The sequence below is a fragment of the Condylura cristata genome, unplaced genomic scaffold (genome assembly GCF_000260355.1).
Source record: "Condylura cristata isolate star-nosed mole 26May11 unplaced genomic scaffold, ConCri1.0 scaffold00025, whole genome shotgun sequence".
Taxonomy (NCBI): Eukaryota; Metazoa; Chordata; class Mammalia; order Eulipotyphla; family Talpidae; genus Condylura; species Condylura cristata.
Window position 1 is genome coordinate 28,678,676 of NW_004567126.1, and position 24,371 is coordinate 28,703,046.

General features: G+C 50.8%; 2 protein-coding genes across 8 annotated transcripts in view; one reads left to right on the forward strand and one right to left on the reverse strand.

The window, feature by feature from the left end:
* The window catches only part of SIRT6 (sirtuin 6), a 9,203-nt gene extending 7,880 nt beyond the window's left edge, over positions 1-1,323 (forward strand). The window contains exon 8 of the mRNA XM_004688886.1: positions 1,177-1,323. Coding sequence (XP_004688943.1) covers positions 1,177-1,323 — 147 coding nt within the window. The remainder of the gene's footprint in view (positions 1-1,176) is intronic.
* Positions 1,324-1,374: 51 nt separating this feature from the next.
* Positions 1,375-24,371, reverse strand: part of CREB3L3 (cAMP responsive element binding protein 3-like 3) — a 34,795-nt gene continuing 11,798 nt past the window's right edge. For 4 of the 7 annotated variants that reach the window (XM_012729902.1, XM_012729898.1, XM_012729901.1 and 1 more), the window contains 10 exons: positions 19,313-19,540; positions 10,933-11,061; positions 9,977-10,265; positions 9,044-9,156; positions 7,087-7,224; positions 6,220-6,326; positions 3,797-3,865; positions 2,624-2,708; positions 2,313-2,409; positions 1,375-2,160 (listed from right to left, as the gene is read on the reverse strand). In XM_012729902.1, the coding sequence (XP_012585356.1) occupies positions 1,829-2,160; positions 2,313-2,409; positions 2,624-2,708; positions 3,797-3,865; positions 6,220-6,326; positions 7,087-7,224; positions 9,044-9,156; positions 9,977-10,265; positions 10,933-11,061; positions 19,313-19,372 (1,419 nt within the window). In that variant the 5' untranslated portion in view covers positions 19,373-19,540 and the 3' untranslated portion in view covers positions 1,375-1,828. Of the gene's footprint in view, positions 2,161-2,312; positions 2,410-2,623; positions 2,709-3,796; positions 3,866-6,219; positions 6,327-7,086; positions 7,225-9,043; positions 9,157-9,976; positions 10,266-10,932; positions 11,062-11,485; positions 11,585-19,312; positions 19,541-24,371 lie in introns of those variants that run through there. The other 3 variants (XM_012729903.1, XM_012729904.1, XM_004688887.2) reach the window with 3 other exon arrangements.

Below are 24,371 nucleotides of genomic sequence, written 5' to 3' on the forward strand. Positions count from 1 at the left end.
CTGGAGCCCAGAGCCGAGCCCTGCACGCAGCACAATGGGTCAGGGCCTACTGGCCCCAAAAGGGAGCAGCTGGACAGTCCTGTCCCCCGCAGGCCTCCGAAAAGGGTGAAGGCGGAGGTGATTCCCAGCTGACCAGGGGACTCAGGGAGGGTGGGGTTTTTGTAGCGACCATGGTTTTGTTTTCTAACAAACACTTTGCTACTGGTGTCTGTCCTTCGAGGGGTACACTTCAGGACACCGAGAGCTGGGTTTCAGGTCCTGGGGCAATGTTGTGTTTGCATCTCTCTTTGGCTTTAAGGGCTTCTGGTGGGGACCTGGGAAAGAGCCCCCACTGCTCCCCACACCTTGGACCCTGACCTTAGAGGTGACACCCCAGCCACCTGCGTGCCCCCATGCCTCAGCCCCTGACTCAGGATGCTCTGGGGAGAGATGCCCTGCCTGGCCCTGGTGTCCAGACTAATGGGGGTATTAACTCCCTCTGCCCCTTGGGCTCTCACTCCCCAATTCCTGCCTCCCCAAAGCCTCTCACAGCCCCTCAAGGAAGGAAGGGAAGCAGAATCACTCTTTGGGGGCCAAACTTCATGCTGGGCATGTAGAGGCTTGCACTCACTGCCCTTGGGGCTAGAGGAAGATAGGGGTGGGCCCACCTGGCTCTGCCAGACTTCCAAGAAAGTCTTCAATGCAATAAAAGAACTTGTGTCTGAGTCTGTTTAACTTTCACTGCCTCGCTGTCAGTCCTAGCCCGTGAGGTCATCGTGAGGACAGGAATGTGTGCCTAGCACGGTGGAAATTTCTGTGCTTCCCCTCTTGTAAAGAGTGATGCCAAAAGCTGGCATTCTTTGAGCCCATAGTTCGTCATTTTAAATGTGTATGTGTGACCTTTTAAACATTTGCCTTCCTCTAGCGGCCTGGAGCCCCTTGAGGAGACGGGTCACATGTCTAAGTCGTGTTTAGTCTCCCCAGCACCTGTGCGCAGAGGGCGGAGGAGAGGGCGATGCATTGGGAAAACTGCACCCACGGGCTCTGCCAGGTCCCATCCCTCCTGTTGTGACCTGGGGCGAGTTATTTTGCTCCTGACACTTCAGTCTCTTGATCTGTAAAACAAGCAAGATGGGGAGCGGCTCCAGCCTCTGAAAATACTCTTAAGGAGCTCCTGGGGCACCCCGGGGCCTGCAGACCTGCTCTCAGGGCCATCCGCCGCTCTCCGAGGTGCTGAAGGAGCTCATGGCTCCAGAAGCAGCTGAAAGAGTGCGTCCTGGGGTTCCCTCGCCTCACCCCGCATCCCAGACTGGCCTAGCAGCTGTCGAGATCAGGAACCCCTAGACTTCACTTCCGCCCCCCTCACTACCTCTGTACCAGCTGTGTTCTGCCAACAATACTTTATTAAGGATCAAGGCAGTCTTAAAAAAGGGTATCGTTGAGGGCCATGGCCACCCCCAATTCAGAACTCAGCTCCTTTTCTGGGGCCAGGATCCCTGCGGTCTTAGCTGCTTCCTCCTCCCAGTGCAACTGGGCAGGGAGGAGTCCTGCGGCCGCTGCCAGGAGCTGGGAGGTGACTGCCTGTGGGTGTTGGCTTGTCTGCCGCTCAGCCTGCGAGCGCTGCCTGTCTCCTGTGGCTGGGCCTGTGTATTTCTAAGGCTCTGGCCTCTGAGCATCAGTTTCTGCGGGTGTCTGGGTCCTGGGTGAATATCTGAATTTGTGCGTGGCCATCCTGGCGTGTCCACCGCCATCTCTGCCTCACCTCCAGTCCCCACACCAGGTGTCCTCCGAGTGCTCAGTGAAGTGCCCTCAGTGAGCAGAGAGGCCTGGGGGCATGTCTGGGTCCTGCTCACAGCTCCTCCCCTGGTGCCTCCAGACCCACAAGCCCTGGGTTGAACACTGGTTTAGTCAAGGCCCAGTCCAGCAAGGTGGCCCAGTCCAGCAGGGAGGTCCAGTCCAGCTCCTCCATCATGTTGCCCTGGGCCAGGGTTGAGTTGTCCAGTTCCTCTGTCGAATTGTCCAGAGACTGCAAGTCTTGGGACTCCCAGTCTTCCCTAGGGCTTCCTGGGGGATCTTCTCGGGATGTGCCAGTCTTGAGCTGAGGTCCTGGAGCCTCGGAGCCTGGCGTGACATCAGGGGCCACACGGGATGCAGCATCATTGTGCAATGTTCTAGAGAAGACTGAGCAAGCGTTTGGAGGTCATGAGGGCTGGAGGAAAGGGCTTCTTTACCTAGCTCCCAGCCTCAGGAAGCAGCGACAAGGGGTCCTCCCTCCCCCAGAGGCATGGTATGGGGGCTTGTCCCCAAGGGGGCTGACAGGGAAGCCCACTTACCTCGCACAGGTGCGAAGTCTCCAGGGCTCTCGGCTTTGTTGGGGGTGAAGGGGCTCATGGAGGGGAGGACGATGAGGGCGAAGGAGAGCAGCAGCACCTGGCAGAGATGGGGGCGGGTCACCCCGTCCCTCTCCTTCACTTGCAAGCTTGCTCATCTCACGGGCAGGGAGACTGACACCCAGAAGACTGAGCACGGCCAGAGCTAGGGCTCGGGGCCATGCTCCTACTCCCTGTACCTCCACCCTGCAGTCCCTCTGCAAGACCTAAAACCCCTCAGTGATGGGGCCAGCAGGGTTGGGGCCAGGACTTACAGCTATGCAGGTGCCCGTCTGGGCTGATTTGCTGGTGGACTGTACCACGATGGCCTGCAGCTTCTTCAACTGCTCCAAGAGGGACCTTGGAAGGAGCAAGCAGTCTTTACTGAGCCTGCTAGGGCCTGGACCTGGCTCCACCCAGATTTCTAGGGACACCGATCTGACTGACATCTGAATTTCATCGATCCCTGAAGATCCCGCTGCTCTCTAAAGTCTCAGATCCTCCCTCATTGCCTCAATAAACCACAGGCCACTCCACCCACTTCTCTGCCACGCCTCGCCCACAGCCAGTGTCATCGTGGCTCTCTGGAGGTCAGCGCAGCCCAGCCCCTGCTGCCTCCCTCGGTTCCTGGCCCAGGCAGCAGCCAGAGGGCGCTTTTCAACTGCAAATTCGCTTTGCCCAACCCTCCCAAGCTTCTTTAACCTGCTCAGCATGAAACCCTAAGCTCTCCGATGCCCGCAAGCCCCTGTCCTTACCACCTCCCCCTCCCTTCTGGATAACTCTGCCCCAGCTAAACTGTCCTCCTTGCTGGTCAGTCCTTCAGCGCACAAGGACCGATGTCTCAGAGCCTCTGCACTGGCTGTTTCTTCCGGACCAAGGACACTGGTCCCAGGTCATTTTGTAGCCGGTTCTTTCTCATCTATCATGTCTCACCTGTCACCCCCACCCAGGACTTTCACTCTGCTTTACTTCACAGTGACTATCATTATTATTTGATCTTTTACATATTTTTGTCTTGAGTATGTCTCCCACGGGACCATGACTTCTGTAAGTGGAGGGACTATGTCTGTGTTGTTCACTGTTGTGGTCACAGGGCCAAGAATATGCCTCGTACAGAGTAGATACTAAACAGATATTGATTAAAGAGCACACCCCTTAGACAGAATCACCTGTAGTTCTCCAACATACTATGCTCCTAACCTTTAGCCACTGTATGTAGCATTGCTCCGACTGGGAGCAGTTTTCCCCTAGTGAACTCTTACACATCCTTCAAGACCCCAAGTACAAACTCCCTCCTCTGTACCACCTGCCTCATTTTTATGTGAAAGCCCACTGCTCTCTCCTGCCATCAGGAGTCAAGGCCAAGTGATCCCCACCCAAGTCTATCATCCTGAAAGAGACTCTGGGAAAAACCCCTTCTTCACTGCCCCAGCTATACCAAAACTCACAGGTTCTGCTTCTCAAGATGTAAGACCTTTCGCTGAAGTTCCTGGTTCTGAGCAGCGCAGGCTGACATTCTGCAGGGACAATGTCACAGTGAGATTCAGAATATGCCTGGTACCATCCAAGTGATGTCGCCTGTGAGGTCCCACTTTACAGGCAAGGAACCTCAGGCCAGAGAAGGAAGTCACTCTGCCAGACCTTTGGCCAGTCTGTGACAGCTAGGATATGAACCCAAGAAAACCTGGATCCTCCATCCCAACTCTATTCAATTCTGAGCCTGCAGGATTGGGGAGGGAAGACCCATTCCAGGCAGTGCTGCTTAGAATATGGCACAGCAGGGCTACCAGGAGTTCAAGGAGTCCTTAGATATAATCCTTACCTTGCTTGTGACCTTTCTTTCCTACCTTAGTCTCCTCATCTGCAAAATGGAGATAATTTACTAGTTCGTAGACTGACACTGACAACTATGAAATAAAGTTGGTAAGGGGGCACAAGGGGTTAAAGTGCAGCACTATGGAGCCATCCGCAGCCACTGCTGTATGAGTTCGATCCCCAGCCAGGGAGTGACCCACATAGCACAGCAGACCTCTCCTGACTCACCTGCTGCTCCCCTCAGCAGTGGATTTCAGTCCATCTGCCTGTTCTGCTCCCCACTCTGTCTGGTGAATTCTCTCACTCCCGCACCTCTGGGCTATACCCCACTTCTTGTATGCACAAATAAATGAATCTTTAAAAAATAAAGTTGGCAAGGGACCTAGAAGATTGCAACTAATATAATCATGGTGTCATCTCATCCTGGGCCCTGAGGTTCAGGCTGGGGACCCATCTCTCCCTCCACATCTCCCCATGAATGCAGCTTTGGGTCAGACCACTCAGATGTGGAGTTGAAAACTCAGGGAATGAGGATGAGCATGAGCTGGGTACCTCTCTACCCCAAAGCAGAGGTGTGTGGATCACGAGCCATGCAAATGTGGGGACAGAGGTTTTATAGGGAATTTTTGGGCAAATTCCCATCTTGAGACCTGAGACTGACAGACCCACCATAGTGGACAGCAGGTATGATTACATACTTTGTTCTCCAGGGAGGAAAGTGAGAATCTAGGGTACTTTTCCAGAAGAGAAATCAAGCCTATCACTACCGGGGGAGAGACTAGATTTCTGGCCCTCCACCACCATCACTGAAAGGCCCTTCTAAATGTAAACTACATGATAATGACAATGATACAAATCAAAATGTGTGCAATGAAGCTAATGTAGTGCTAAGAGGTAAATGAGCCTTAGTGACTTGAGCAGACACATTTTCAAATCAGGAAAAAAAAAAAAGACAAGAGCAGATATAATGAAAACAAGAGTAAAACTGAAAGAACTAGACAATAAAAATACAATCAAGATGGGAGGAAAAAAAAGAACTTCACCCTCTGAAAAGATTTATAAACAAACCTCTGATGAGACTGGCCAAGATAAAGGAAAGAGAAAGCAATAGTTATTAAATAACTATAGACAGCACAGAGATTAGAAATAATAGTGAAGAGCGGTAAACAAGTTTACGTCAATAATTTTGAAGCAGACGACTCCCCAGAAGCCAGGACGTCCCAGCATTGACTCGGGAAGAAACAGAAAGTCAGACCACCCGTAGTGCCCAGTAAGTCACTCTCGGTGAGAGAGCCAGCTCACCGTGTGTGTGCCTGTCACAGAACAAAGTGAAGCCTGTCCCCTCCGTTTTCTTTTTTCTGTTTTAAGATTTATTTATTTATGCATCTAGAACTGGGGTATAGGCCAGAGGTGAAGGGGCAGTGACAGGATTCCCCAGAGACAGAGCAGGGAGCAGAACAGGCAGATGGATGAAGTACACTGCTGAGGGAGGCAGTGGGGAGACAGGAGAGGTCTGTGCACCATGTGGGTCAGCTCCGGGGCTGGGATCGAACTCACAGTACTGGTGGTGAAGCAGCTGTTGCTAGCTTCACAGTGCTGCACTTTAACCCACTGCGCCACCAGGGAGGGCCCCTGTCCCCTCCATTTCTTAAATGAGTTGAGAGGTGACTGGTTGAAGAGGGGACACCGTTTTTCAGCTGAGGAAGTTCTTCCAAGAATGAGCTCCATCCGTTCTCCCCAACCCAAGGGAGGATGACAGCTCCAGGGATGCTCAGATACGGGGGTGGGGGGCATGTGGGGGGGTGGGGAGTGCTCCATCAACATCAAGATGGGTGACCCTCCTGTCTCCTCGGCACCACATCTTCCAAGGGGTAAAAGGACCAAAATCTTGGCCTGTGCCATTCCAGGAATCTTTCCGTCCTCGCAGTTCACAGGAAGACTCTCTCTCCCAGGACGGACACAGGCCCCATGCTGTGTGCGCCCACCGGACACCTCCTCCAGGCCTCAGTCCCCACCCCCCACCCCCCGCGTGTGCCATCCAGGTCCCCAGTCTTACCGACTTTCTAGGCCATCGATATATTCCTTCTTCTTTTTCCGACTTTCTTGGGCAGACTGTTTGTTCCGGATTTTCCGGCGGATTTTTTTCAGCACTCGCTCCTCATACTGGGAGTAAAATGGGAAAGAGGCCGAGTCAGTCTCTGTTGTCCAAACCCCAGAACTTCACCCCTAAGCGGGTTACCCAAAGCCCGAGGCTCAGGGGACAGTTTCCTGATTACTGAAGACCAGCTCTTGTCTCCTCCCTAAATTCTTGCCTCCCTGGGAGAAGCCTGGGTCCCGATGGCCTCCCCAGCCCCAGTCCCCAGTTAGTAGCTGGTTGGCAGTTACGGCCTCACTCTGCCTCACTCTCCCCGGGACAAGCCCCTTTCCCGAGCCAGCTGGGACCGAGACCTCTGACTCTCTCAGGCACTGACACTGGGTGCCATGGGCTGGGGGCTAAGGAGCCCTCGCCAGCTGCTCAGTCACTGACTGATGTGTCTGTGCCAGTGTGGGAATACGGGGGCGGGGTCCCCAGCTATGGAGTCATAGATAACACATGGGGGGGGGGGCAACTGTCTGCCGCCAGTTCAAACATTTAGGAAATGTAGTGGTCTGCAGGCCACACCTGGACGTCAGGCCACCTGGTTTAGGAACTCTGACCCTCGAGGGGCTAAGAGCAAGTGAAAAGCAGATGGAAGCTCCCAGAGCCCAAGCCATGCCTTGCTACCCCACGTCCAGCGCTGGCTCCCGGCTGGCCAGCACTGCCCACCCGCTGGCTGTGGCAGCGGGCACACCCTAACTGCTGGTGAGGCAGCCTGCGGGCGCAGCCCACGCATGGGAGCAACAGGAAGGGGGCAACAGCAGGGGCGGGGTGCCACTGACTCGCCTTGGTGAGGGGCAGCTGGGTGGGCAGCATGATGCCTTCTTTGGCCAGCAGCTTCTTCTCATCCTCGGTCAACACCAGGTCCTGACTGTGCCCCATCCCAGGCCGCAACATGTGAGGGGCTGTGGGATGATGCTGTTGCTATGGAAAAACCAGGAGGAAGGCACTGGGGCAAGGACAGCCTCCCTCTGGGAGACCAAAGAGGCGTTCGACTTAGGAAACCCGTCAAGCCGCCCGCTGCAGAGCCCTCACCAGCACTCGGCTCAAAAGCACCTGTGTACAGGCCCTTGACCCAGTGATCCACCTCTGGTGACGCCACAGATCCCTCACTCCTACAAAGTGATAGGCACACGAGTTTTTAATTTGCACGACAAATAGTCATTTCTCAGCTATTACTAAGCATCCACTATATGTCAGGCACCGCTTTAGGTTTGGAACACTCATGACTACGCTGTCCGTGACAGCAAAGGATTAGAAGCAATGAGAATGTCCCACAAAAAGGTAATGGGTTAAATAAGGCATAGAGTAGTATACAGCTCTGAAAAGGGATGGGCTCTCAATTCCATAATATGGTGCAATTGCTATGCTAAATCATCACTTTAAAAAGGGGGGGGAGTTCAAAACAGTGGTACATATGGTGTTCCATTAAAGTTACAAAAATCAGATGGAATCTCTTTGGAAGGCAACATCAGAATCTGTGTGGGAGCTGGGTATCTGAGCATCTGGGGTGAGGGGGGTCTCTCCCGATACATCGTTTGTACTATTGGATGTAGAACTGTCTGAATGCACTGGCTTGCGCAAAATATTTAATTAAATTTAAATTATGAAAGCTAAGCATTAAATATGAAAGATTCTTGCCATCCAGAGTGCCAAAGCAGTAGGAATGCCTCGCCTCCCTTCGCAATCCCTGTCCATGGAGGATCCTCGCTGAGAACACGCGTGATGTTTGGTGGAAACTCTGCTGGGGCAGTTTTCCATGGCTTCCCAAGGCCCACTCTGCCCTTCCCCCTGGGAAGCAGAGAGCCCGTCCCACCTAGGCCCAAGCTCTAGTATGGTCATTCACAAACTGGGGGTGAGCTTGCCTACACCCTGAAGTTGCTGACTGCAGAGCAATGGTGTTAATTAAACATGATGCTTCTGCAAATTCCAGTTAGCTTTTCCAAGCACTCTCCTTTTCCATCCCTCAAAGCCTGCTGAAGTTCTTCCTCCTCCAAAAGCCTTTCTGGGCCCCAGGGGCCAGCCCCCAGCTGTTGCTCTCAGGGGCAGTCAGCTTCCTGTCTCGACTCTGAGGTCACCGGAGGCTGAGCACATCGTGGGCGCTCACCGCAAGACTGTCAAGCCAAAAGGAGCCCTCTGGTCTTAACCTAGAGATGGTCAGGACGACGGTCGGTGCTGGGCAGACAGAAATCCAACTCCTACAGAACCATCCGCTTGCTGTGGGGCTTTACTAGCTTAACCCATTCGGGCCTTTCTCATCTGATTGGAGTGTCCAGCCTGGTGAAGCTTTTGGCAGAATACATAGCCCTCTGTCGATATGCAATGACACAACAGTGCCAACAGGCCGGCCCAGGGATTCTCCCTGCAGCGGCTGGTGGCTCAGGGTAAATCACTGAACCTCTCTGTGGCCACTTCCTCCTATGTAAAATTTAGATAATCAGGGCCTCAACCTTCAGGGATGTTGATGGAACATTTAAAGCACATGGAAGAGTTCCTGGCCCACAGTCGGTGCTTAGTAAGTTTTAGCATTTTTTTTAACACCGCAGTAGAAAATACATCAGTGGAAGAGTCAGAGAACGTGGGGCGGAAAGCCCCTGACTTTTTCTGTGTGTGACCAGGATCAGATCCAAGGCCCTGTCTGTGACTCCATTTTCCAGTAGTCTGTGAAATGGGAGTGTTAGGGCTCCGTGAACCCCAGTGGCCCTCCCAGACCCGATACTGCAGTGGGTGGGGGGCTGCTCACCAGGTCCCCGCCACTGCCAGAGAGCAGGAGTTCTTTCACCGTGAGGTTGCAGCCTGGAGGCGAGTGTGGTAGCTGCGTTTGCTCTTCTGGGTAGAGGTCCGGTCTCCACATTTCTGATCAGGGCAGAAGGGACGAAGACAGGGAGGGTAGCAGGTGGGACACGCTGAGACCCAGCCTCTGCCCACCTCCTTCAGCCAGGCTCCCAGATTGACACCAATGTGCTTAGAGCCTGGGGCATAGCTTGGAACCCCGAGGCCTGGGTTTAAAGGGCTACCCTGGCCATTGCCTCCACTACCAGATGGAACCTAAATGAACGAGGACACTGACGAGAGATCCACTGCCAACCCAGGAAGGAACAACTACTATTGACTAGGGTTGCAGATTAGATGTTTGCAGTCAAGGGCCCATTTTCACGGGATGAGAAACAGACCCCAGGTCTGCCTCACCTCTGGTTCCCTCCCACCTGGGGCCTGCTTCACCTTGGGCAAGGCCCTTGTGAGAACAGGCTTTAGTTCTAATCCCAAAGGAGAAGAGCTGTGTGACCTTGAGTAAGTGACTAGGTATCTCTAAGCTGTTTTATCAACTCTCCAAAGGGACTCATAAGCACTCACACCTCACTGCAGATCTCAAGGGGCAAAGGACACCCTGAGATGTCCTTTGAGTAAGGCCATTTCCCAGAACAGGAGGGGCATCCTGGGGCCTGAGGTGGCTCCTGCTTTGTATCACTCAGGCAGGACATACAAAGATAAAAGGGTGGTGGTGTGATGCCTGGTGCCTGAGCCACCCAGCCCTGCGATTTTGTTAAATCTTATTAAACCTCATGGGGACTCAGTTTCACCATCTGGAAAATGGACCTGTGACTGCATCCCTCAAGGTGCACGGATACAGTGGCCGGAACAAGGCGAAGGCAGTGAGCAGAGACACAGAACTCACCTAGATCTATGGCTACAGAGGCCTCGAGCGCCTGGGCCCCTGGGCCCGGGGTCCTGGCAGGGCAGGGGGTCGCGGGACCATAGGAGGAGCAAGACTCTGGGGTGTGGTAGTTGACTGGGGTGGTGGCCAGTCCACTGCGTGGAGGGGTGTCCTGGGGGTCAGAGGGCAGGTCTTCAGAGATGCCACTGTCACTGGCTGCAGGAGACCAGAGAGGAGAGCTGGGCACCGAGTCTCCAGAAGCCAGGATGCAGTTGAGGAAGTCATCCGAGTCTGGGCCTGGCAGGACCTGCTGGGGTGGAGGGGGCGGGTGGGAGCTAGGGTCTATGCTCTGCTCCGGGTTGCTGTGTGACCACGAGCAAGCCGCTGGCCCACTCTGGGCCTCACTCAGCCTTTCTGTATGAAGTCGTTGGGGTTTGAACACAGCCACGTAGCATGGGAACACGGTCCAGCAGTGTCCTGACAATGTTCTAAGTTGCGTTTGGACACAACTCCAAAGGGCTGCTTGACCCCCTGCAAGTTACCAGCCCCCTCTGGGCTTTGGTTCCTCCACCCCCAGAAATCAATGCCAACTACCCATTGGAATACTTAAAAGGTTCAACATAACAATGTGTCTGTACCTCCCTGGTGGCACAAACGATTAAAGCGCAGCACTATGAAGCTGTCCACAGCCACTGCAGCACAAGTTCGATCCCTGGCCAGGGAGTGACCCTGGGCACGGCAGACCCCTCCTGACTGCCCGCTGCTCCCCTCAGCAGTGTACCTCATCCATCTGCCTGTTCTGCTCCCCACTCTGTCTCTGGTGAATCCTCTCCCCACACACACACACCTCTGGCCTGTACCCCAGTTCTGTATGCATAAATAAATAAATCTTTAAAATCAAGCACTGGGAGCTATTCCATGGGGCTGGGTCCGAGCTGGGCCTGGGCAGCTGCGGGCCAGTGGCCACAGGTCCTCACCTGGTCCTCCGCAGAGCCCCAGTCCTCGCCTAGCTCGACGTGTCTCAGGACGCCATCCTGGCGGTCAAACAGAAGGTCCAGCAGCTCCAGGCTGTCCATGGGGCCCATGGCACAGGGAGAGGAAGCCATCTGGGAGGGGAGGGAGCAGGCTTAAGAATCACATGGTCTCTCTTTCCACCTCCCAGCGTCCTGGGATCTTCAGCTCAAATTCAATCCCTGCTCAGTCCCCAGGGCAGGCTCCTGCCGCCCTCCCCTAGCCTCCAACTCCAGACTCCCGGGGCAGGAGAAACACTTCCTTTTAAAGTGCCAGGCTTGGGGAGTGACCTCTCCTGTTTCACCCAAGGCCCCCGGTTCAGGGGACAGAGGCGGGGAGGGTAGAGGGGAACCTGGAAGACAGACGAGAAAGCCAGAAATGGAAGTATGATGTCATCATGCAGGCTCTGGGCCTCAGTCTTCCTGTCTGCACAATGGGAGTGTGGGGCTGCTTCCAACTCGGGGAGCTGGGGACGGTTCCCGCTAGGCCTTCCCTCCCCTCGGACACTAGCAGGCTTACCTTTCCAGCTGCCAAATCCCCATCCATGAGCCCACGCAGTGCTGCGTCCAGCTATTACCCGCGTCTACTCTAAACTGCAGGCTCGCCCCAACACCAGGGCTCCAGGAGCAGCTCTGCGGTTCTGTCAGCACCCCCAAAAGATGCTGAAATAGTCCCCGAGCGCTCCCAGCCCAACCCCAGGCGCTGATTGGCGGACCGGGAAGACAGACAGGTGTAAGGGCCAGTGACAGCCAGGCAGGCCGGTGGGGGGGGGGAGGGGCGGGGCGGGAAGACCGTTATCTCGTTATCTCGTGTTTTGTGCTTTTCCAGCCACAGGAGCAAAGGGCAAAGTCTGGGGTGCCTCAACTCTGCCATGACCTCTCCCCTACTTTTGGGGATTGTTTCTCAGCCGAGTCCCCGGACGTTGGGTTCCAGGAGAGTCCAGGTCCCCAACCTGGGTCTTGTTCATTCCTCAGACAGGTCAAAACCAAGGGCCCCAGCCCACGGTGGTTCCCGTGTCTTGGAGCGCCTTCCACCCCCCACCCCCCCATGGAAAGTTTGTTCTAGAATCTTCTATCGCTCATTTATTCAATGTTTATGTAGCCCAACTTGTTTCCATCTCAGGGCCTTTGTTCTTGATATCATTCTGTCCAAAATTGTCCCCCCACGCGTTGTCTTCACAAATTGTCTATACAAACTTTTGCTATTTATGTATCTATTTGTTTCCCTTCATTCCTTTGGTCCTTATTCTAAATGTGAGCACCATGGGAGCGAGGTTCTTTGTCAGGTCCCTAGCTTCTAGAAAAGGTGACTATCATACATTAGGTGCTCAGTCAACTCAGCAATGAGTGCCTCGGATGTGCCAAAGGCTGCCTTAGGCCGCAGGATCAGTCTGTGAGTGTGCTAGTTTGTAAATGCGTAAACAAACCCGTAAATGGGGAAAGAAGTAGGTGCTACTCAGAAACTAAATGTGGGATGGTAAAGGGCTGGGAAAGACCTCTTTCAGAATGAAGAGAAAATGACAGTCTTAGGGAGACTGAAGAAACAGCATGTGCAAAGGTCCTGGGGCAGGGCCGTGCCAGCATGTTGAGGAACAGTGAAAAAATCCTTGTGTAGCAGGAGCCAAGTGTCCAACAGGGAGGAGGCCGTCAGGCAGGGAATGAACGTCAGGCAGGGAAGGAAGCGAGTGTGTGGGCTGTGGCTGGAGCTGTTTTAGATTAAATGTAGCAGTCAGCTACCAGGAGCCAGTAATTGGTTGCCTTTTGTCTTCTGGGCATGAGCCTAGATCCTAGGGTTATAGCATAACTACAACACACTCCCTTTGTGCTCATGGAACTCACACCCTGATGCATTTTCTCGATGGACCTATCCTTATTCATTCACACAACAGGAACTTAATAATGAGGGCCTACTCTGTGCTACAGTAACTTACATCAAAACAGTTGGTCCTAGGGACACTGAATGATACCTGAAGACTGTGGCTGTCACAACTGAGGGTGGGGGGCTCTGGAATCTGGTAGGCGGGGGCCATGGTGGTGGGGGACCAGAGGGCCCCCACAGAGAGCAACCCCCCCCAAACATCCCCAGTGCCATGTTGGCAAAATGACAGCGATGTCTCCTCAGTTGCTGGAACTGTGATTTCGCCCTCGGATACTCTTATTTCCTTTCGAATCCTTGGGTTTGGATTTCTAAGGTGTTTGACTTGGCTTGGCTTTAGCAATCCCAGTCATAATATTTATTCACCCTTTGCTGTGAAGGCACTTTTCCAAGGCGGTCACGGCCGGTGTATACAGTACAGGTGAGGTTTGACTTCTGGGCCTCTCTGTCTCCCTGCCCCCTCCCCCATTTATGGCTCTCAGAAATCGTGCCCTTGAGATAGAACTTTTTCTCCCCCTCTTATCAGACCTGACGGATCTGGTATCACTCATTACAGCTCAGGGAGCTCTACGACCCTTGACCCCCTCCCTCCAAGGATATTTGTATCCCAAAATTTCTGGTTTAGATTCATGGGTGTTAGAAGCCTTTAGACACAGCAGTGAAGAGATTTTAGGATTTGTGAAGAATTAGAATGAAGACAAGCACTTGAGGGGTGTATCCAAACCTCTTAATACACTACCTCATTTACTGAACACAACATATATGTCAGTGCGATGCTAAGCTGACATTTGCAATAATGTGATTTATAGGGAAAGCATTTAGGACCCTCCCTGGTGGCACAACCCTCCAATGTTGCAGCGCAGCACTGTGAAGCTAGCTGTAGCCACTTCAGCACGAGTTCGATTCCCAACCAGGGAGCGACCCACATGGCGCGGCAGACCCCTCCTGTCTCCCTGCTGCTCCCCTCAGCAGTATGCTTCATCAGTCTGCCTGTTCTGCTCCCCACTCTGTCTCTGGTGAAGCCGCTCACTGCCCCTGCACCTCCAGTCTGTCCCCATAAATGAATACATCTTCATAAATGAATTCATAAATGAATACATCTTTAAAAAAGAAAGAAAAGAAAAACATGTATATTTGTTCTTAACTCACAGTTCCCAGTTCGCAACCCTCAAAAACCCTTGGAATTTCCTAAGCATTAAGAGTGGTAAAGGTGTTCCTTGTTATGTGAATGAAGTGACTTTTTGGGAAACACCTAAAGATGGGGACCGAGAGATAAGCAGAGGGGACTTCTAGTCTCACCCTCCTGACCTCTGGGGAGGAGAGAGGCTGGAGGTCATGTCAATTGCTGGTGACCGTGGTTTTAATCAATCGCACCCATGTAGTGAACCCCCCATAGAAGCCCCAAAGGAGGGGCCTTGGGAGAGCACCCAGGGTGGTGAGCACATGGAGGTTTGGGGAGAAAGCTGGGGGGCAGAGGAGGAGGGCGTGGGGCTGTGTCCCTTCCCTGCACCTTGTTCTCTGTGCCTCTTCCAGCTGGATGATGCTGAATAGTAGTATTCTTTGTATCGATAAGTTTGGTGATTTGGTGAGTAAATGGGCTTTCTGAGCTCTGTGAGCTTCTCTACCAAGTTAATCAAACCTGAGGAGGGGTCCTCGGAACCTTTGATTTGAAGCCAGTTGGTCCGAAGCCCAAGTGACAGGCTGTGACCCCAACACAGAGCATCCTGGGAATACTGACCCCTTAGCCTGTGGAATCTGATGCTACTCTGGCTCAACGGTGTTGGAATTGAGCTGAACGGAGTTAAAGTTTAGTAGCCAGCTTGCATCTGGAGAGTTGTTGAATGTGTGGGTAACCCCCCACACACACACACACATAGACACACACACCCCACATTGGAAATTGGGTCCAAGAGCCCTATTCAGGATAGAGTCCACCAATATACTTAAGAATGAGATACAGCCTATAGTAGAAGCTGAGCACACAAGGTAAAGGAACATTGTGGCTTTGTTTACAGACCTTATCAGAGCCTTTACAGTGCTTTGTAAGGCTGCTGGAGGGGACAGAATTTGTAGGCTTTACTCAACATAATTGTGTTCACACTGAGTTTTGTTTTTAATTCTTACTTGACTTATTCTGAACCATCTCTGCCATATGAAAACATCTAAAGATCCCCCACTAGAATCATTTAAAAACAAAAAATGACAGATAACAGGAGAGGCTGGTGGAAGATGTAGGGTAACTGGACTCACCCACTGTTTGTGGGTACCAAGATAGTCCAACCCATTCCACTTTGAGAAACTTTAGGAAAGTGGGCACTCTCTCATCAAATTAATGCAGAGGGGCAGGGAAGAGCACAAGGGTCTGTGGTGATGTAAGAAAATAAGTAAATTTAATTTTTAAAATACCTAGAAGAAAAAAAAACATGCATTTACCATATGACTCAGCAATATCACTTCTGGGAACTTACTTAAAAGAAATGCAAATGTCCACAGAAGGACTTGTGCATGAATGTCCTTAGGAGTTTCCAAGCTGGCAACAACTCAGTAGGAGAACAGACGAACAAACCAGTATAACCACACGATGAACTATTACTCACCCATTAAAAGGAATAACTTACAAATGTATGCGGTACACTGCAGAATCTCAACACACTGTGCTAAAAGGAGTCAGTCACAAGAATACACTGTATGATTCCTTCTAGCAACCTGGACAAAGTCATCTTTGATGCAGAAAGTGCTGCCTGGCATAGAGTGGACAATTGGGTGAGTAGGGACGTGAAGGAGCTAGAGTAGTGAAAATATGCTGTGGCTTTTTGCATAGAAGAACCAGGGTACAGGCCAGGTACAGTGGGGGTGCGTGAGAGAGGATTCCTCAGAGACAGAGTAGGGAGCAGAACAGATGGATCAACTGCTGAAGAGGGCAGTGGGCGAGACAAGAGAGGTCTGCTGAGCCATGTGAGTCAGCTCCCAGGCCAGGGATCGAACTCAGTTCACCGATATGCTGAGACTTAACCTCCACATCACCGGGGGGTCCAACCTTGTCTTATTTTTGGTGGTGGTTACATGAGTGGATGGCCACGCATCACTAAACTCAGGGACACACTCTGAGCTCTCAAATGACTTTGTCATGCAAACCCAGATAGTACAACCTAATACTCCTCTATTGGGGACCCCACCTCATTTTATATGGGGTTAATAGAAATGTCATAGGCATCATGCAGGTGCACTATATATCTGTGTATTGTGGCAAAGAAGGAGGGGAGGAAGGAAAGAAATAGGGAGGGGAGGGAGAACAAAAAAAAAAAAAAAAGGAAAGGAAGCCGCAGCCCTGCCGACCTGTGACTTGTGACTTAGCAGGTGTCTCTTTTCACAAGCCTTTTCCCTTTGCAAAGCAGCGGCAGCTCTCTGGTCCACCTGCTGCCTAATGAACTTGTCCTGTTAAAATGGAAAGGGAAAAAAAGGAGGGGAAGAGGAAGGGAAGTAGGCAGATGGGAAGGAGACAGAATTTTTATGGCATCCTCCTTAAATTTGCACCCAAGGCCCTGGAAGGAAGGTGCTGTTCATTGTGGGAGACAGGTGCAGCTCTAATTGCATCTCTGTCCCTATCTGTCTCCATCCCTGTTCTGCTTTATGCCTCACAGACACTTAGCATCATCCAACACACTATTTCGTTTTGTCATGGGGTACATTCATTCAACAAACATTTATTATTATTGAACGTCTAGTCTGTGCTAGACAGAGAGATATACTTTAGGGAATATGAATATTCACTAATGATCTCATTCAACAAAAATGTCTTCTGTTCCTTACTTGAATCAAACATTGGTGCAGGTTCTTAGCTAGTCAGAAAGAGGGAGGTATGCGGAGTGGGGAGAGCCAGGATTCATCTGCAAAACATTACAACGATCTTGAGAAGATCTGCTGCGCATCTATCCCAGTATCTGGCACATGGTAGCCTCCCAATCAATATTTGTATCAGGAGGGCCCTCCCTGGTGGCACAACGGGTTGGAGCGCAGCACTGCAAGGCTGGCCTCGGCCACTGCAGCACTGGTCCATTCCCTACGCAGGGAGTGACCCACAGGGCACAGCAGACCTCTCCTGGCCCCCCACTGCTCCCCTCAGCAGTGGATTTCAGTCCATCTGCCTGTTTCTTTTTTTTCCAAAGATGTATTTATTGATGCATACAGAACTGCGGTACAGGCCAGAGGTGCAGGGGCAGTTGAGAGGATTCACCCGAGACAGAGTGGGGAGCAGAACAGGCAGATCGACGAAGTTCACTGTTGAGGCAGTTGTGACTGCTTCATAGTGCTACACTTTAACTCTCTGTGCCACCCGGGATGAGCCCTCAGTACTTTGTAAACGCAGCTGCTAGAAACTTGAACATGACAGAGGGTTTTTCTGGGGTCTATACTGGGTCACGTGGGACCAGGATTTGCATTCCGGTTCTGCCACTCTCCATGGATGCTTACGCATGAAACGCTGTTTCTCTCTGCCTCGGTTTCCTTATCTGTAAAACGGGGCCCTGCAGACCTGCTTCACCAGGTTGTTGGGTGGATTCCGTGAGTTAATGTTCATGACGGGCTCAGAAGAGCCTGCTCAGTCACGTCTCAAAATCCGGCCCTTGTCATGGTTGCAGCCTCAGGCAGCCCCCACCCTGAGATGTTGGGCAGATGCCCCCCCCCCATTCCTCCACACACACCCTGTCACTTTCCGGCTATCTCAGACCTTTGGCCCCAGCACAAATGTGATCACAAGGAGAGTCCCCATTCCCACCGGAGGACAAAGGGACTAATAAGGGCTGATGACTCACTGTGGCTGTCCATGAGTCAGCCGCCATTGGGAAAACGCCCAGGTCCCCTGTGCCAGAGGCGGGCTAGTCCCTTGTCCGCAAGTCGCTTCCCCTTCCCTTTGGCTTTTTACCCCAGGCTCTCCCTACGCGTCCCTCAAGCTCGGGTAGAGAGGGAACCAGGAGGGTGTACAGGAACAGCCATGCCTTGAGGAGTCCTCCTCCTTTTCTTCCTCCTGCTCCTCCTCCTGCTCCTCCTCTCCCAGACCCTCCCCTGGGTTTGGCCAGGCCAAGCAGTGAGTAAAACCCTTGTGACATGGGTGTGGCAGGGACAGGCTAGGGCCTGGGGGACCGGGGAACTGTGATCGCCTCTTGGGCAATACCAACTGATTAGCACCTAATCCCCAAGCTGCCCCATCTCTCTCTTACATCATGCTCTGAAGTATACTCTGGAATTTACAGGGGTGGGTGAACCCAGGAGGTCTGAACCAGGGTCTCTAAATACCATGCTGGACGAGAGTCTGGAGAGTTTGGAAGGACATTCTCACTCATTCATTCCTGCAACCACTCTGTTGAGCACCTACTGTGTGCACTGGGAACATGACAAATGGTGTCTCATGCCCGGCCCTGACGGAGCCGCTGTTCCCGTGGAAGAAGACCGACACTAAGAAAATCATTTGTACTTGATCAAGGAGGTGAATTAAATGAAGAGACAGTATAGAAAACTGAAGTCGAGGGCCTGGAGACACAACAGGTTAACGCGCAGTGCTTTGAAGCTGCCCACAGCCACTGCAGCTCGAGTTGGACCCCAGGCCAGGGAGTGACCCCCAGGGCGCAGAGAGCCTCTCCTGTCTCCCTGCTGCTCCCCTCAGCAGCCTGTTCTGCTCCCCACTCTGTCTCTCGTGAATCTTCTCATGCCCTGAACCTCTGACCTATACCCCAGTTCTTGAATGTATAAATAAATATATCTTTGAAAAAAATAATAAAGTCAGCACTGTGAAGTTATCACCACTGTGGCACGAGTTCAGTCCTCAGCCAGGGATTGACCCACAGGGCACAGCAGACCTCTCCTGCCTCCCCACTGCTCCCCTCAGCAGTGTGTTTCAGTCAATCTGCCTGTTTTGCTCCCCACTCTGTCTCTGGGGAGTCCTCTCTTCCCCTCCCCTGTCCTCCAGTCTTGTATGCATAAATAAATAAATCTTAAAAAAAAAATAAACTGAAGTAGAAAAGAGAGATGGGGAGCACGAGCAGTGATTCATTTTATATAAGGTGATCAGGCCTCACCCCAAAGACATGGCTGAGGTCAGGTGGACATGCAGGGAAGAATGTTCTGAGCAAAGGGAACAGCCAGTGCAAAGGTCCTGAGGCAGGAGAGCAGAAAGGCACATGGAGCTGGAAACAGTGAGGGGGTGGGAACAGGGAGGTGTCTGAGGTCCTTGCTCCAGGGTGAGAAAAGTGTTACTGTCATTCTTACAGTGGCTCTAGAAGTTTCTACCGGGTGGACATGTTTGTGGTCAAGGCTAGAACAACCAGCATGTCAGACTTCGCCATCGCTGGTGTCCAGGGTTCATTCTCTGCTCATGTAGGAAGATGGTCCCCCAGATTTAGAATGAGGTGCCCCCATGGGACTTCTTGGGGGCCTCAAGCCTTGACCAGCTAAGAGAACACACTGTCCGCCACTCACATTCCAGACCACGTCGCTCTGGCGTGTCCTACCATCCCCCCCAGGTCCAGCTGCCCTCATCCTGGTGATTGCTTTACGACCAGTGGGTCCAAGGGCCGGTGGACTGTCTCATCAGGACGGGACACAGGAGGCCTCCACCAGGTGGTCATATCAACTTCTCTCCCGAGGTGGGGGTAGCGGGGGTAGAGCCCAAGGAGGGTGTTTTCTCAGATTTCACCCCAGGACATTCTGAAAAGAAAAACACACAGTGGGGTACAGGAGACATTTCCGGGAATTAATTCTCAAGTAACTACCATTTATCACCTCTGCTTCCGGAGGCTTGAAGTCCAAGATCAAGATATGGGCAGGGTTGGCTCTTTCTGAAGCCTCGCCCTGACATGCTGATGACAGTCTCTCTCTGATTCGGGACGTGGTGGTCCCCCCCTGCCCCGGCGTGGTTACCTCTGTATCCAAAGTCCCCTCTTCCAGAAGGACATCCTTTGTATTGGACCAGAACCCCCCCTTATGGCCGCGATGTAACTCGACTACATCATCATAAAGAAAGATGGTCACATTCTAAGGTCCTGGGGGGGAGGAAGTTAGGACTCCAAAATAATTTGGGGGACACAATTTGACCCATAACACTTTCTCCAAGCTGTTATGAAACCCGAGTGTGTCAGTCACCTTCCCGAGCACACTGCGCTGGTCACGTGTCTTTACACCAGAAAGTAGGGACCCACCCACCTTGGTCACTGTTGTGCCCCAAACCCTGAGAACAGTCCTCCCTCCATCCCTGTGGCTACACACACATTTGCAGAGTGAACCCCACAACTCAAAATGCACCTTGAGATCCTAGGGTGTCAATTTCATTACAAACATTTTGTAACTAATTCTTGCTTTGTGCATTGTCACATTCTGGACTAGACGTCAAGACACATGCGTCCTGCTCTTGTTCAGTCACAAACTTTGCTGTAAACCACAAAGTCATTTCTCCCCTCTGAGACTGTTTCCCCACCTGTAAAATATGGCTATTGATCTAAAGGTTATATAAAACTTTGTCAAACAGGAGGGTTAATGTTTAATCACAGGGAAATCTACCAGGAATGCCATCCGATTGGAGTCTTGGGCCAGGCGGGGTGGGTGTATGGAGAAATCCCCACATAGGGCAAACCCCGTCCATTTACGTAATGAGGTCAGCGTGCGTGGAAAGCTTAAGACAGTTCTGAAATTCAGTTCTTGGTATCAGGAACACTGTTAGGCCCAGAATTTCCTTCCTGCAGCAGGTTGAGCTCCCCGGGAACACCCAGGTTCTCAAGATTTGCATCTCCAGGCCAGAATATACTTGAAGACTCTCCCAGCCTGGTCTACAACTGCTTCCACAGGAAGTGATTGCATTTCTTTGTACGCTTACTTTCTCTCTGGGGCATCTGATATTAGTCTCAATCTGCCATCTTAGAAAGTGTCTTTTGAAAATAAATGTATTGAAAGAAAAAAGTGAAGTCCAAACAAAGGTTGAAGATTTTACTAACCTGTTTTTCTTCAACAAATTTATCTTAAAAGGATGCATTATAATATCGGAGAACATTTTGCCAACCAGCATGGAAGTAACTGATACAGATGCAAAGGAAAATAAACAATGCTGTAAACTTCTGGGCAGTTACTGTTGTCTATGGAAGATTCTGGATTAAGGGACTCGGTTAAAAAGATAAATTAGCAAGTAGGCATTACAGACCCAGCAGCACCCAAAGGAAAGCTTCTTGATGCAATCAGAAGGCTTAAGAAAGGATTAAAAAGGAAGTGATTTCTCACCTTTGATTAGGTTTATTTTTTGCAGGCAATTTGCATTTAAGCTCGTGTGTCTGGAGAGCTCGTATTATACACTGAATCCTCTGAACACCCCACTTTCTTGACTATTTTTCTCAGAGAAAAATAATGCCACTCCTCATAGCTCAGCTTGGGGGTGGAAATGCCTGCCTGATTCAAACCAAAGCTAATATTTATTGAGCAGACTCTATGCTAAGTACACAGATAAACTGAACTTCCAAAAATACCCCAACTTATAAAACTCCCATTGTCATGCCCAAAGCATTTTGGTCTGGAGGTCAGGAGAGGGCACCCTGGCAAGTCATGTGCCCCTCTGTGCCTCGGAGTGAGAACAACAAAGACCCAAGAAACTCTTCCCCATACGTAGTGATAGAGAAGCGGTGGGATCGGGGAACAGCTCTGACAAAGGGGTACATTGTGTGGCGCAATGCCACTACATGGTAATAACTCCCACTCCACTTTGAAAAAATCGTCATCATGTATAAACGATTCTGAAGAGTGACAAATTAAAATACATTATCCTGGGCCCTCCCTGGTGGTGCTATGGGTTAAAGCGCAGCACTATGAAGCTATCACAGCCACTGCAGCCTGAATTCAATCCCCAGTCAGGGAGGTGACCACAGGGCGCGGCAGACCTCTCCTGGCCTGTTCACTGCTCCCCTCAGCAGTGTACTTCGTCCGTCTGCCTGCATCTGCCTGCTCTGCTCCCCGCTCTGTCGCTGGTGAATCCTCTCACCCCCCCACCTCTGGCCTACACCCCAGTTTTGTATGTATAAATAAATAAATCTTTAAAAATTACTTTTCCCCTAAGAAAAGTGTTTGTTTTCTAAACAAAGGATCAGCAGACTTTTCCTGTCAGGAAGCATGGTAGTAAATACTCTCAGCTTTTCTGCTCGGGTGGTAGCTAGTTGGCTCCCTGTGGCAGCTCAGGCCCGTGCAACTTGACTCCTATCCTTTCTCACATCATAAAATACCATCCTCCTTTTGATTCCCCCCCCCAACCAGTTAAAAAAGCACCCTTAACTCCTACCAAAAGGTCATGAGGCTGAATTTGACCCGCAAGCCACTTGCCAACTCTGATCTAAACCATCGCTATGGTTGTGTGAATAGTTCACTGTGGGGAGTCTGAATCAGCTTTTGTATTATGTGTCTCACACGAAGCATTTCTACATGACAGTGACCTTGGAGAGTTCCATGCTGTACCGTGGCTTGGGCACACGCAGGGCCCACGTGCAGGTGCACTGGAAGAGTGGGTTCCCAATGAGTGGGCGCCAATCTTTTGTGCTCTCCCAGGGCACAGTTCAGATTTCCATGACCATGTGATTACCCAGTTTTGTGTTCAAACAGATTCCAAATAAACTGTGAAGGCCCAGTGACTTTAATCACAAAGGAAAAGAATTCACTTCTTTATTGTATCTCACTACTTGGAGTTTCTATTTGTGTGTAAATTTTAGGGCCTCCCTGGTGGTGCAGTGGGTTGAAGTGCAGCTCTATGAGGTTAGCTGCAGCCGCTTCAGCACGAGTTTGATCCCCAGACAGGGAGTGACCGATGGGGCGCAGCAGACCTCTCCTGACCCGCCCACTGCTCCCCTCTGCAGTGTACTTCGTTGGTTGGCCTGTTCTGCTCCCCACTCTGTCCCTGGTGAAGCCTCTCATAGCTCCTGCACCTCTGGCTTGTACCCCGGTTCTGTATGCATAAATAAATCAATCTTTTTAAAAGTAAAGAAATACATTTTAAATAGTGTGCCAAACTGCAAATTATAATATTTTTGTTTGGTTATCTCAAATTTTAATTCAAACACAGAATATCTTTACAGAGTCTGTGCCATGTCTTTCCAATATAAATATCTCCTTTCTTTAAATTGGTTTTTATTTTTCCAAATGTGAGTGCAGTTGACACTTAACATCATGGGGGTGAACTGTGTACCCCCACTTATCGAAGCTCTTCTTGTAAACACATGATGTACATTGATATAATACAGTCTGTCATACATAGATATGGAATATCTAAAAATAGTTGTAATACAGTCCTGTACATGATTATGATTTTCTTAATAACATTTTCTTTTCTCGAGCTTACTTTATTGTAGGAATATAAAATGCATAGCACACAAAATATGTGTTAATCAACTGATTATGTTATCAGTAAGATTTCTAGTACACAGCAAACTATTAATAATTAAGTCTGGGGGGAGTCAAAAGGTAGGGTGACTTTTGACTGTACAGGGATTGGTGTTCTGAACCCCTGTGTTGTTCAAGGGTCAATTGTATTTACTTGTTATTAGACTGTAATATTATTTATGACTGTGACACATCATATGTAAAGATAAGGTTTTCTTTAAAAAATTTGGTAGTGGAATTAAACAGCATTTGTCTACTGTTTTTCCCCCTCTAGTGGACTTTATCTTGTGTACATTGCTAGAGTTCTAAAAGAAAACATGAAGTTCTAAAAGAAAAAATCATTCTGTGGTTCTTCCCTGGCCATTAATGGTGTTTGTTGCTTTGCATAATTATTACTGTGACCTCTATCACATAAAAGAAGGGTGGGAGGATGGGACGTTGGGGTCCTCCCTGGCGGCACAGCGGGTAAAACACAGCACTAAGAAGCTAAAGTCACTTTAGCATGAGTTCGGTCCCTACCCCGGAGGTGACCCAGTTGGCCCGGCAGACCTCTCCTCGCCTGCCCACTGCTCCCCTCAGCAGTGTGCTCCTTCAGTCGGCCTGTTCTGCTCCCCGCTCTGTCTCTGGTGAATCCTCTCACCGCCCCTGCGCCTCTGGCCTGTACCCCAGCTCTGTATGCATAAATAAATAAATCTTAAAAAAGAAAAGAAGGGTGATCTCCTCTGGTTGTTAAATGTGCTACATAAGCCACAGCTTTTTAGTACTTAGTCCTGACATCCAGCAAGTATCAAATATTCCCTATCAATAGTAGCCCACTGACCAACTACAGCCCCCACAGACTGTCTGATCTTCTACCAGCTCAGGGTTAAAAGTAACTATGGCATTTTAAAAATGACTTTCATTTAACATCACTGGTTTGTAACATTGTCGGGCGTTACATTACTGGCGTAACATCATTACAAGTCAGTATGTGTATGCATCCCATTATGTTTGCCCCTAAAAGTCTAATTCCACCCTTCACCATATAACTGATCCCTTTAAGCCAATTTACCCTTCTTTATGGCCCTGTAGTCTAAAAGTTTTAAATTTTTGCATTTTAAAAAATAGAGAAAAAAATTGTCTATGACACAGGGAA